This window comes from Toxotes jaculatrix, chromosome 7 (genome assembly GCF_017976425.1).
Source record: "Toxotes jaculatrix isolate fToxJac2 chromosome 7, fToxJac2.pri, whole genome shotgun sequence".
NCBI lineage: Eukaryota > Metazoa > Chordata > Actinopteri > Toxotidae > Toxotes > Toxotes jaculatrix.
This window is the reverse complement of record NC_054400.1, coordinates 1,403,854-1,417,409: the sequence shown is the minus strand read 5'-3', so window position 1 is coordinate 1,417,409 and position 13,556 is coordinate 1,403,854. Positions and strand designations below refer to the sequence as shown.

At 45.8% G+C, this 13,556-nt stretch overlaps 1 protein-coding gene across 2 annotated transcripts; it reads left to right on the top strand.

Moving 5' to 3' along the window:
• The first annotated feature begins 331 nt into the window (after positions 1–331).
• Positions 332–13,324, top strand: LOC121185051 (protein HIRA). Of its 2 annotated transcripts, none has more exons than XM_041043021.1 (25): positions 332–574; positions 2,445–2,507; positions 2,689–2,799; positions 3,855–3,945; positions 4,100–4,194; positions 4,360–4,455; positions 5,031–5,191; positions 5,396–5,563; positions 5,658–5,771; positions 6,054–6,124; positions 6,709–6,814; positions 7,370–7,591; positions 7,930–8,015; positions 8,122–8,322; positions 8,441–8,584; positions 8,699–8,915; positions 9,202–9,309; positions 9,641–9,789; positions 9,912–10,073; positions 10,163–10,221; positions 10,637–10,742; positions 10,959–11,081; positions 11,181–11,344; positions 11,498–11,586; positions 11,689–13,324. In XM_041043021.1, the coding sequence occupies exons 1-25, from the start codon at positions 538–540 to the stop codon at positions 11,803–11,805; spliced, it is 3,060 nt and encodes a 1,019-aa protein (XP_040898955.1). In that variant the 5' UTR covers positions 332–537; the 3' UTR covers positions 11,806–13,324. The 2 variants fall into 2 exon arrangements, with proteins under 2 accessions (XP_040898955.1, XP_040898954.1); XM_041043020.1 differs by having other exon boundaries at positions 8,696–8,915.
• The last annotated feature ends 232 nt before the right edge of the window (positions 13,325–13,556 follow it).

Genomic DNA, 13,556 nt, shown 5'->3' with positions numbered 1-13,556 from the left:
TGTTCGTTTAAATTCTGATTTTGCGCACTACGCTGTTATGTGTCACCTTTCAAATTAAAAGCCCCGTCAGGTAAATTATCTGCCGGTGTGGCCTATTTATAGAATTTTTTTATCTCAAGTTTAATTAATTACACTAAAGAAAATAAGCAAGAACATAAAAATCATTAAAATATGTTATCGAATGTTTTCTTCTTCTATATCCTTTAAAAGTCGGCACCCTGGGCTCTTATTGTGACAGCTGCCCTGAACACTTTTCCTGTCCGCGGTCAAAAATAGCGGAAACGCGTCCTGAGCTGTCCGGTGTCACCTCGTTCGTCGTCCGGGTGCTCCTCCGGTGGGCTGCCGCCGCTCGGGCTCGGTGTCTCGGGGATGCTGCTGCAGAGATGGAGTTGAACCACAAAAACAGCAAAGTGTCGGACAGAGTTTGAGACAAAGGGAGGGGGCTTAGCGTTAGTTCTCCAGCTGAACTGACTGCTGGATGGGCTTTTATTGAAAATAAGACCGGAGGACGTTAAGTTAAAAAAAACGGGTTGAAAAATGAAGCTGCTGAAGCCGAGCTGGGTGAGCCACAACGGTAAGCTTGTGCAGGAATCTGTTGGACCAAGTTGGGCTTTTGTTGTCGGAGGGGGGTGAACTGATAAGGAGGCATGATGGTGGTGGTGGTCGACACTTGTTTGACTTGTCTGTCACTTAATAGCCATTCACAGTTCAAACTTAATTCAACGAGTAAACACACACGTTTGGTGTTTTTGTAATTAACTGTATCGGTCCTTTCTCTTCCAAATGTATTGATGTTTGCTAACCTTAGCTAGCTAGCTAGTTAGCCCCCCCTCCCTCCCGGCTAGCTCGGATGCCCTGACGTTAGCTAACTTACCTGCCAAATGACCCGTGCTGAAGTTGCTTTCTGAGAGTGGCTTATAGTTTAACACGTTTACAACATTCTAGCGACATTTCAGCGACATTTCAGCAAACGTGTCTTTATTTTAGTGACAGTGAACAACACTGACATGGAGCTAAAACAAAAAAAAGTGTCTGTTGGTGAAACCTCTGAGCTGTCAGTTTGGAAAGTTAACCGCTGGAGAAACGGCCTGAATTTAGGATGCAGCTAACGACTGTTGGCACAAAAGGGCGACTGATATGGCCAGTTTCATTTTCATCTTTCCGCCTATAACTGACATTATTTACGGTTAAATGAAACGGAGACGGCAAGAAAATCCTTAGTTTTAAGCATCGTTAGCAATGAAAATGATAACAATCAGAATAATAAACTTTATTTGTATAGCGCCTTTCTTACATGAGATGCAATATTTTACGTAATTTAAAAATATTCTAAAAAGTTAGAGGTTGCACACAAACAATAAAACAGAATAAAACTAAGCAAAATGAAAAACAAAGCTGCAACCTCTGATATAAGTGGGCTGCATTATCAATTAATCTGTCCGTCATTTTTATAATAATTATTTAATCATTTAGTCTAAATAAATTAAATAGTGAGACATGCTCTTCACAGTTTCTCAGAACTCAAAGTGATGTCCTCAGATGTCTTGTTTGATCTGACCAGAAGTCAATCATCTTGATTTAAAACAGGAGTAAAGAAGTAAATTCTCACATTTGAGAAGGAGGTGCCTTCAAGTTTTTCCCTTTTTAATTTCTTGTTGATTGACAAATCATTTCAGTGTTAAAAACAATAATTACAACAATCAGAAACAACATGTAGAGATACTTTATAACCTGAACCACTTATGCCACAGTTTAAGCAGCAAATTAACTTGATAACTAGTTAATGATTTGAGAGAAGCAGTTTCTGATGCTTTAATCTGTGATGTGTCGTCTGTACTTCACTGTTGAATGTGTTCTTTAGTGTGTGTGCTGTTCACAGACTAACAGTTAGGTATTTTTATCTGTGTATTTTTACTCCTTGTGTCTTGAACATGCCTCTCATATCTCCTTTTTTAAAGTAAGGTAAATATAGGTTAGGTAAACATAAATCATATAGAAAACAACTGGTGTTGACACTATTGTACGAAGACAGAGCTGGAAATGTAAATATATTATCTGTTCACAAACGGGTCCCCTCGCAGAAAAATCCTAGAATGCGTGTTGAGTTAATCCACAGCCAGGAACAAACCCAGGAAAGAAAGAAGAGTGTCAGATCATGGACATGTTCTGACTTAGCTGTGGAAAATCACAGGAAAGTTGAGGAATTTTCCAGCGTGAAGCCGACAGTGTGAAGGCTGGTTTAAAAAAAACTGATATTCCTGTGTCGTGTTGAAATGCGTCATGTTTAATGTTTTACCCCGTAACAGTTGCTTTTTTCTTTTATTCTCAATTATCATTCGTTCTATATCTGCATTATAAGTTTCCTGTATCTGTGAGTCTGTGTTTGCTGTATGAGTCTATTGACTGATGTCATTAAATGTTGACATATGTGTTGTGTTTCACAGGCAAACCCATATTTTCTGTTGACATTCACCCTGATGGGACAAAATTTGCAACTGGTGGTCAAGGTAAGACCAGTACTGCTGACCAGTACACCTTCTGAACCTGTGCCTGACGGAAATGAACAGTGTTGTTAGATAATGTTTCCTTATCTGTTTCTCCACAGGTGGGGTTTTCAAATTAAAACAATGTTTTAATCCTTGTGTCGTGAAACAAAACGTCAGGGCTGTATGGTTGATTTGTTTTCAGGAGAGGATTCTGGAAAGGTGATGATCTGGAACATGGCACCAGTCCTCAGAGAGGAGGACGAGAAGAATGAGAATATTCCCAAAATGCTTTGCCAGATGGACAATCACCTAGGTAACCAGCCCTATCTGTATTAGTTTTCGTGTTGATTCAGATAACGCTGTTGACTGTGGGGATGTTTGGTTAGTTGTTATATTTGTTGGTTAATACACTGGTGTGGGCAGTTCTCCACGAACGTTTGTGTTTAAGATGCAGTTTCTGCCACAAACACTGCAGCCACTTCTGCCGACATCACAGAGAAAACACACAATGTTTGGATGTTGTACTGTTTGGTGTTTCAGAGCAACGTTAAAGCTCTTTCATACTAAAGGTGACACACAGGCAGCTGCACTTCCTGCTGTGTGCAGCCCTAGATTTCAGTTCCATTGCTGACTTCTTGCAAACCCCATAGTTTTGACCTGAAAGAAGCTTTGCACCACTTTCATGCCGTCAGCACAGCACACCTTAAATGACATTTGTAAGCTCCTTGACTGGAGCAGAACTTCATTCTCCAAAGAAGTGGAGAATTGTCTTCGGACCATCCAACAGTTCATTAAAACATCAGAACCTACACACACACGCCACGTAACAGAAGTAATGACAGGATGAAAACGGCAAGTAATTTAATACTGTACACCCTGAAGAAGGAAAGAAATAATAGTAATGTATTTATCTGCTGATGCCGCTGCCTGTTCCACTTCAAGTGTTTCTCAGTTAGAAGTCTGCTGTAACTGAGAATTCACAGCAGATGTGAGATACGAACAGCACAGACACGCCACCGAAGCGTCCATCTGTTCAGTCCTCGCTGACGCCGACCTCTGTGATGGCGTCACTGCCTCTATAAGCAGCCGTCCTGTCAGCGGCACAGACAGACTCTGGCTACAGTCTGATTGGTATCAGAAAATCAGAGAGATGAGACACATACAAGAAGAAAACGCTGTTTTATAGACGTCTTATTTTATTTCCTCTGCTCACAGTAGCTCTGGATGCCCATAATGAGTTTGCAAAGCTCATAGTGAAACAGTTCAGAAGCAGTCAGATTTAATAATAGTCGTAGAACGTCTGTTATGTGGGCATCTGCAGTGCAAGACGTTCATAAGCAGAGTTAACAGCAGTGTTTGTGTCTGCAGCATGTGTGAACTGTGTGCGCTGGTCCAACAACGGGCTGTACCTGGCATCAGGAGGAGACGACAAGCTGGTCATGGTGTGGAGGAGAGCGGCGTACGTACACACACGTGCACACAAACACAAAATGTGCAAATCCAGATGATGCAGTGTGTTGTGTGCTGTTACGATCCAGTCCTGAGGATTTAAACGCTGATGGTGTGTTTTCAGTTGAAATGAAATGTTTAATGGCGACCGTGTTTCTCTGTAGGTTCATCGGTCCGAGCACGGTGTTCGGGTCGAGCAGTAAGCTGGCCAACGTGGAGCAGTGGAGGTGTGTCACCATCCTGAGGAATCACACTGGAGGTGACTCACACACACACACACAAAACACACATACATATATGTACACACACTACATACCTTCTTACATACCAGCATCTTAGCTAGTGTGTTTTCACTAAGACCTTTCTGGACTCAGGCAGTGATTTCTGTGTGTGTGTGTGTGTGTGTGTGTGTGTGTGTTTGTAGATGTGATGGATGTGGCGTGGTCTCCTCATGACGTGTGGCTGGCCTCCTGCAGCGTTGACAACACCATCGTCATCTGGAACGCTCGCAAATTCCCAGGTAGGAGACTCACCTGACACCAGAACCAGAGCTCGCCGTGTCTGTTGCATCACAGCTGAAAAAAAAAATGGATGACTCATTAAATGGAGGTGTGAATCAATCCAAACGTGCTCTCTAGAATCAAAATTAAGTACATTTTTAAATGCGTCGTTCACAAAATAAAAGGAAATCTTTAAGATTTTGCACATTATGTCATAAGCTTTAACTCTTCTGCTTTTAAACCTAAATATTCAGTTTAATGTTACATGAGGTGAAGAAAAGCAGCAAATCTTCATATTTTAGATCCAGGAACTTGGTAATATTCAGTGGTTTTGTTTGAAAAATGACTAAAAATTAGTTTATTATCAAAATAAATTATTCATTTTCTCATCAAGTAATTGATTATACTAATGCAGTTTGATACCTAACTGTTTTTACAGGTAGTTTTTATGTTTGTTGTTATTTGTTTATTTATTTTACTTTCAGTTAGCCCCTTACACTGTGCTACGCTGTGTCCAGTCTGATCTGTGGACAGAGCAGGATTTCTTTCTTGGCAGCTCGTCATCCGTGTCCCTCTGTCTTATCTGTGTCTCCAGAGATGGTGACGTGTCTGCGAGGACACACGGGGCTGGTTAAAGGTCTGACGTGGGACCCAGTTGGGAAATACATCGCCTCCCAGGCCGACGACCACAGCCTCAAAGTGTGGAGGACGGTGGACTGGCAGATGGAGGCCAACATCACCAAACCCTTCAGTGAGGTACGAAAGCAGCGTGCCACAGCCGCACCTGTCGGCTGAGTGTGATGGCGTGGCGTGAGGAGGCTGGCGTTGTTGTGGTTGAAACATCTGTGCTCGTTATGTGTTTTCACTCGTTAATTCAGGTGTGTTTCTGCTGCCAGTTCTACCACATGCACAGTTTCACCACCGCGGGTTTCAGTAATTTTCCCTCTCTCTGTGTCTCAGTGCGGCGGGACGACCCACGTCCTGCGTCTGTCCTGGTCTCCAGACGGTCAGTATCTGGTGTCAGCTCACGCCATGAACAACTCCGGCCCCACCGCTCAGATCGTGGAGAGAGACGGCTGGAAGACTAATATGGACTTTGTGGGCCACCGTAAAGCTGTCACCGTGGTGGTAAGGACGTTTGAGCTGCATGTTTGTTCTTTACAGACGTACCTCACCCCAGATTTACCTGCACGCTGACGGATGTGTTTTTCTTTCACTGCAGAAATTCAACCCAAAGATCTTTAAGAAGAAGCAGAAGAACGGCAGCTCTCCGAAGCCCAGCTGTCCGTACTGCTGCTGCGCTGTGGGCAGCAAAGACCGATCGCTCTCCGTCTGGGTCAGTTCACACTTCACTTTGTTCTAAGGTGTATGTCAGGAGCAGGGATTCAGGTTCCTCTGTTCAGCTGCAGATTTCTGTCGTTGATGATGTTTGTGTTTGTAACGTTTAGTCTGAACAGCTTCCACAGATTTGATCCATCTCAGTAAACATAACAACGTTCAGTGTTTAAATGAAACCACTCAGCAGAAAGTTCCTCTCTCACTGTGAAGTGAGGAGGAACGAATGAAGGGATCCTGATCCTGACAGAACAGTCATGGCCTGTCTGCTTCTCCTCTCCAGCTGACCTCACTGAAGCGCCCTCTGGTGGTCATTCATGACCTTTTCGATAAATCAATTATGGACATCTCGTGGTGAGTAAAGACCGTAGATTACGTGGCCTACCACACGCACTACCTGTCCAAAGTTTTAGAACACCTGACCTCCCCCCTGAGACCGGTCCGACAGCAGCATACGGTCCTGCTCCCTGCAGAACAGCACTGTCTTAATGAAGCAGTAAAGTTCACCTCTGACCTTTGTCCCGTCTGATGAGATTCACTGGACTTTAGCTGCTGAAAATTCAATAAAAACTGGGAGAACTGGGTGTTCTAAAGCTTTTGACTGGTTGTACATACATTAGTGTCTGTTTCCCCGAGCTTTCCGGGCTCTCGCAGAGACTTCACACTGGGATGACGCTCAAAGAAGAAAATCGGAATACTTGAGTTATGATCGAATAGTGTCCTGTCACTCGTGTCACAGACAGATGGGCCAGTTCTGACTCTGCCACACTGTGCACAGCTCCATCTGTATGTGCATCCTCTGACAGGTGGTGTTACACCTTTACACATCCATCTCTGAATCTGGTGTGTGTGTGTGTGTGTGTGTGTGTGTGTGTGTGTGTGTGTGTGTGTGTGTGTGTGTGTGTGTGTGTGTGTGTGTGTGTGTGTGTGTGTGTCAGGACTCTGACAGGTCTGGGGATGTTAGTGTGTTCCATGGACGGCACTGTGGCGTATCTGGACTTCTCACTGGATGAACTGGGAGACCCGCTGAGTGAGGAGGAGAAGGTAAGACAGCATGGACTCGCATCAGACTCCAAACCCATGTAACCCGAGTCATGTGACTTGTTTACAAGTCCTGGTTGGCTCGTGATTGGCCAGTGTCACCCAAAAAGAACATACCAAACCAAAACCAGTCGAAGACATTTAACTGTGGGTTAAAAACCTGTTTAGCATCACCATGTCTTTCTGAATAAATGAGGCATGTTCTAGTGCCTTACTTTCCATATTCAGAGACAACTTGTCATCCACTGCAGTGATTTCTGTAACTGAAACCCTCATGATTTTCAGTTAAATAACATTTACTTATTCAGCTCAGAAAAAACGCACATGAAGACACTGCAGCTGTGGAGAGACTCAGGTCATTGCAACCTGGTTTCATCCAGTAATCCTGTAATCTCTGAACCTCCAGAACAGAAACGGATTCAGTTTCAGTTCTGGTTTCGCTGCAGGTCTCAGTTTATTTCTGTTTATTTCTGGTGTGGATGCTGTTTTTCCTCCCATCATTCTGTCCCGCACATTAAAAACCCAAACCAAACCTCTCTGTCTTCCTCTGGCGTACAGAACAGCATCCACCAGAACATCTACGGTAAGAGTCTGGCTATAACCAGCACTGAGGCCCAGCTCTCCACCACCATCATCGAGAACCCAGAGATGCTCAAGTACCAGCAGGAGCGACAGAACTCGGCCCAGGCCAACTCAGGACCGGGCAACGCCGGGCCCGAGTCCTCCGCCCCCAAACTGAACAGTGTGATGAACGGAGAGTCTCTGGAAGATATCAGGAAGGTGGGAAACTGAACTGTGACATTTATATACTTATAGGAAAAGTCCAGGCTGAGATTCACGGACTGTGTGGAATGAATTAGAAGTATGCAGCACAGATACCAGGATGGAAGGAAGAGACAGTATCTAGAACCATAGCTGATATTCAGCTGTTCAGATGGTACAGTGAACAGATGCAGCGCAGACAGGAGAACAAATGATGAAGGACAACCTGGAATTGACTGTGTTCAAATACGAGTTTATGGTTTATTAGCTGCATATTTCTGATTTTCAAAACAAACATTTCTTATGATATTTTTGGATCTTGAATTTCCTGGATGTATTATTCCGTCCTCTTGCAGAACCTTCTGAAGAAACAAGTGGAGACAAGAACCGCGGACGGGAGGAGACGAATCACACCGCTGTGTATCGCTCAGCTGGACACGGGGTGGGAAAACATGGAACGCACAGTGTGACTTTCACTGGTGGACAGAACTGATACCTTCATTTACAACATGGCTGAGCAGTCGATCACCGTTCTGCTTTCTTTCCAGGGATTTCTCACCGGCTCTGTTCAACAGCGTTCCCATCCTGCCCTCTGGCTCCTCCATGTCCAGTCAGCTCACCCCTCAGCTCAGCTCCGACTCCAGCCCGGGACAGGCCTCCTCTCTGGGGCTCAGGCCCAGCCACGACCCCATGCTCACATCACCTCCACCCAGCAGCACCACCAAGGGCCTGGAGGACAACAAGGACGGGTACGCAGGCCAGCCGGAGTGGAAGCTTTGACCTTTCTCCTCTGTTCTGCTCTCTCACCCTTGATCTTCTCTTTCCATCCTTCTCTTTGTCTTATGTTCCGGTTTCCCTATGTTCCAGTGTGAAATCCAGTCTGCTGCTCACTGCTGCCTCCAAGATCGAGCCAATGAAAGCTTTGGACTCCAGGTTCACAGAGAGGTCAAAGGCCACGCCAGGGGTCACAGCCGCCATCTCCTCCACCGCTGGACTCACGCCTCTAGACAGGTCTCGATATAAGTGAAATAGTTGAGCAAAAAAAAATGGTACAGAGGTGAAGCTGACCAAAGCTTTATGAGAGAAGAACCTGTCCAAATGTGGACTTTTCTGTTCGTCCAGCAGGCCAAAAGACGGCATCTCCGCCCTGAAGGATGTAAAAACCAAAGAAGAGACCAGCAGCGACAGCGAGGACAAGATCAACACCATCAACAAAAACCTGGCGTTTGGCAAGAGGAAACCTGAGCTGCTGATGGATGGAGGAGAGGTGGTGGAGAAGAGGAAGAAGGGACGGCCCAGGAAAGAGAAGATGGCCACTACCATGGCCCAGCCCTTCACCCAGGTAGAGGGATGGAGGGAAAAGATGAACCGATAGATGGATGGTTGGAGGTGGTTAGAGAGATAGGACGGTCTGTGAACCGTTTATTCCTTCATAAAAATATTAGTAAACATAAAAGGAAAACGTGTTTAGGTTGGGGAGACATTTTAATAAGCTGATTTTAAATCAAATACCAAGTAGTATGTAGAAAGTCCAGTGAAAGCTGCTTGCGTGCAGATGTCCTCAGAGTAGATGTGTGGGAACCAGAGGAAGATAAAGATGAGTGGTTTGTCCTTCCTCTTCCTGTCAGATCACTCCTCCAGCAGAGCGCGAGCCCAGCAGGGTGGCGGCTCCTCCAGCTCCTGTAGCTGTTCTCAAACTACCGACACCAAGTACACAGAAGGCCTTCAGTCTGCAGGTAACACACTGTGCACTCTGTCAGCTTTTGTTTTCGCTTTTAGTCGATTCAATATTTGTATCCAGACAAACTGAGTTTATTGTTAGATTCACTTTTAAGTTCAGTTTGCAGCAGAATGTGAAATGAAATGAATCCACCTGCGCGTGTGGAAAGTTCAGGTTGTTGATCTACACAGTCTCTGACAAACATCTAACAAACAGAACTGAACTTCCTTTTGAAAGGTTTTCATGTGTCTGCACCGATCAGATTTACTGTTGCTGAGTGTGAACATACGTAGGTTTTATCACATACATGTCACACATACTGTGTGTGTGTGTGTGTGTGTGTGTAGGTGAGCATGGAGCCGTCAGTGTTCCTGGAGGTGGAGAACGAGGTGTCTGTGGTCTCCGGCTCGAAGCTCAGCCAGCTGCGATGCTCCAGAGACGGACGGGACTGGAACACCCTGCTGCCCAGCTCGGTGGTCACGGCGGCAGGGAGCAGGTGGGAGGCTCCGGGAAAAACCAACAAAACAAAAACATGTTTTATATCAAATGTTAAGGAAATCGTATAAATAAAATATTTAGCAATACGAAATCATTTTCCCTGCTCTTCCTGTCCCTCAGCGATGTCCTCGCCGTCGCCTGTGAGGACAGGATGTTGTCAGTGTTTTCTTCCTGTGGGCGGCGGCTCCTTCCTGCCATCCAGCTGGGCACGCCGGTGTCGGCCCTGCACTGCTCGGCCCACTTCGTCATGGCTCTGACTGCGGGAGCGACGCTGTCCGTCTGGTCAGTGTCACGTGTGTGTGTCAGTATGTGTAACCACACAGTGGCGGTGCTGAGCTGGCGGGTGGTGATTTGTTGATTTGTCTGTGCAGGGACGTTCAGAAACAGAAGGCTCTGGTGAAGAACGAGTCTCTGCTCACCATTTTATCAGGTGAGAAACTGCAGCACGTGACGACACAGGAACAGTTTATCAAACACTCATCTGCTCTCCGTCCTCTGTCGTCCCATCAGCCATTAAACACTGGAATAATAATGAGAAGAAGAAGAAGAATCTCTTGAGTTGCATCATGAGGAGAAAATAGTTTTTATTGCTTTAAATGTTTATCTTATCTTGTTTCATAGCTCATTAAACTAATTCTGGGCACAGGGGACGATAGAGTAATCTCTGAGGACGATAGAGGACGTGGGTGTAATCTGTGTTTCTCTGCATGTGGCACGCGTGTGCCGACCCGACCTGGTGAGGCCGCTGCGGAGACATTTATTCAGCCCACCGTGTTAAACTGCCCTCACGTTAATGTAAAGGTGCTCGTGCTGAGTCCAGCTGTGTTTGTCTTCTGTGTCTGCAGGTGCTGACGCCACAGTGTCTCAGTCTCTGCTGACTCAGCAGGGCGTTCCGGTCATTGGACTGTCCAATGGGAAGTCCTACTGCTTCAGCTCCTCTCTGGAGACATGGTGAGACACTGAAGAGTCCGGTTGTTTGATTTTGTGTGTTTCTTGTGTGTCTGTTCCTGTGTACTGGAACAGGTGAGTGTCACACACCTGTTGCGTCTGTGGACAGTTGGATGTGAAAACTCATTTTTTGTGCGTACTGTCCGACATGACGCGAACCACGATAAGCAGAATCGTTTCATATTTTACAAACTTTAAGAAGCGTCCTCTGTCTCTCAGGACTCTGATAGCAGATAAAGGAGACTCTCTGGTTCAGTGCGCTGACTTCAGGAGCTGCCTACCTACCCACGATGCACCTGTGTCCTCAGGGCCGCTGGCTGTAATGCAGGGACGCAACCTCAAGTACGACAGCGTTTAAACTCCCCATCTCACCACCAGTGTTTCTTCACTGACACTGTCGTCGAACATGCGATATAATAAAACTGTGTGTGGTCCCTGCAGTGCTGGCCGGCTGGCTTCCCGCCTCTCCTCCATCCCTCACCACCTGCAGCAGAGCATGACGTTGGCCTTCCTGGAGAATCAGCTGGCGTCCGCTCTGACTCTGCAGTCGGCGCAGGAGTATCGCTACTGGCTGCTCATCTACGCCCGTTTCCTCGTCAACGAAGGTGCCGAGCCGCCGCCGTCGAACGATTTCACACTTTCTACAGACAGAACGGTGCTTTATTCCTCCTCTGACTGTGTGTGTGTGTGTGTGTGTGTGTGTGTGTGTGTGTGTGTGTGTCTGTGTGTGTGTGTGTGTGTGTGTGTGTTCCCTCCAGGCTCAGAGTATCGTCTCAGAGAGCTCTGTAAGGAGCTGCTGGGTCCCGTCCACAAATCCGCGGCCACAGCCTGGGAGCCCACCACTCTGGTACGACGACACTCTGCTGTTTGCTGGTTCAGCTTTGTCACCATGGTAACCGTTACATACATGCCGCTCACTGTTTGTTCTCCGTGTTTCCTGCGTGTTCAGGGCCTACACAAGCGGGAGCTGCTGCGTGAGGTTTTACCCGTCATCGGCGAAAACCTGCGGTTCCAGAGACTGTTCACGGAGTACCAGGACCAGCTGGAGCTGCTGCGCAGCAAATAACACACACACACACACACACATTTGGACTCATGATGAAACCAGTGTGTCTCGGCTCGGCTCGGCTCGGCTCAGCTTGGCTCGGCTCGGGTAAACTCTGACTGCTTTCATCGGCTTGGGAAGCTTGAAAGTCTGGTCTGGCTGAGTCCTGAAAACCACTTCCTCTGTTTTCAGTCCACAGCTTTTCAGGCACTGGGACGTTTCAGTGCTGTCTCTCACTGGGGACGAATGGGTGCTTCATTTTTTTTTTCTTATCACGGTTTGAGTTTGAACTGTTGTGTCGTCTTTTTTCCTGCTAGATGTGTGTTTTCTGACCTATGCACCTCTCTGCCCTCCTAATCATGAACGTATGAAGATAGAACGGTCACAGGTTCACTTCCTGTTAACGGCTGATGTGCAGCTGCTGAGTGTCCCTCAGAGAGAGACAGAGCAGAGGTGTAAATCAGAGTGGATGTAAAGGAGCAATATGCTTGAACCAAAGTGAAGCCTGTAGGTGTAGAAATAACCACAAAGGCTCAGCCGGATTTCACAGGCTGATGTTTCTGAATCTGAGTAAAAGTGACAGTTCTGATGCCAAAATGTGAAGCCACAGAAAAAATGACGATTACGTTTAGAAATTAAAATTTATACGCTGAAATACAGGAATGGATCTCTGGGAAAAGGAGTCAGAAGGGATCTCCGATGTTTTTTTTTACAGCTGATTATGACCCGTGAAAAACATCGATGCTTTGGGTTTGTTCAGAAGGAGGAAGCACAGCAGCCGAATCGTTCTCTGACTGGGCTTCAGTCTGTCAGCGTCAGCGTCAGCGGCTCCTGTTTCCTGAGCTCTAATATCTCACACTCTGCATCGAAGATTTGCATTTAAGATAATCAGAGAGAAAATAGTTGGACTAACACTATCAGCTCTGCTCGTTTCCTCTCTAATGTCTGAACACACGAGCAGTTTCAGACTGTAGCTTCGTCTTATCTTTGAAATCATGTGAACATGGAGCTGCACTCAGAGAGAGCCGGTGGAGAAATGTTAGATATGTTATTTGGCCTGTTTCACTTTCACGTGTCTCTTTTGTAAATAAGCTGAAATCAGAACACAGAAACACGACCAGGTCTCATGAAGATCAGGCAGAGGGCACTGCTGAAAAAGCAGCTCGTCAGGGCTGAAGGGGGAAAGTTACATGTTGTTTTTGTCTGATATCCATTAACGTGACAGGAAACCCGTCAGTGAACTTCACCTGATGAAGAACAGTTCTTCTGTTCAGCCTTTAGTTTGTCTGCAGCAGCAGTGATGCCTCCTCTGTGGGCTCGGTGTGTGTGAAGTCCCCGTTCTTTACTAATCTGTACAGCGTTTCTTTCTTTCTTTGTTTTATTTTTATTTTTTTTGTTTTTTTGCTGTTAGTCATTTTTAAATGTTTGTACAAGGCAATTTTTTTGTTTCCATTTTCTATAAGAAAAAGAAGAAAATGAGCAGAGACGAACTGATATTTTGCTTTTGAAGAAAAAGTTAAAATTAAACAAAATGAGGAACGTTTGTGCTTTGGTCAGTTCCTGCCACATTTCACATAAATGAAGTGTGTAACTGTCAGTTTGTTTATGTGCGACAACATGTAGGAAGTTCTCAAATGTGCTGACTCGCCGTGAACAGACGTCAGAGTTCGTTTGTTGCGTTTGATCAGGAGTTGGTATCAGTGACAGACAACGTCAGGAGCTCAGCAGCAACGTCCCAGCTTTTACCTCACTGCTGAAGAGAGTGTGTCCTC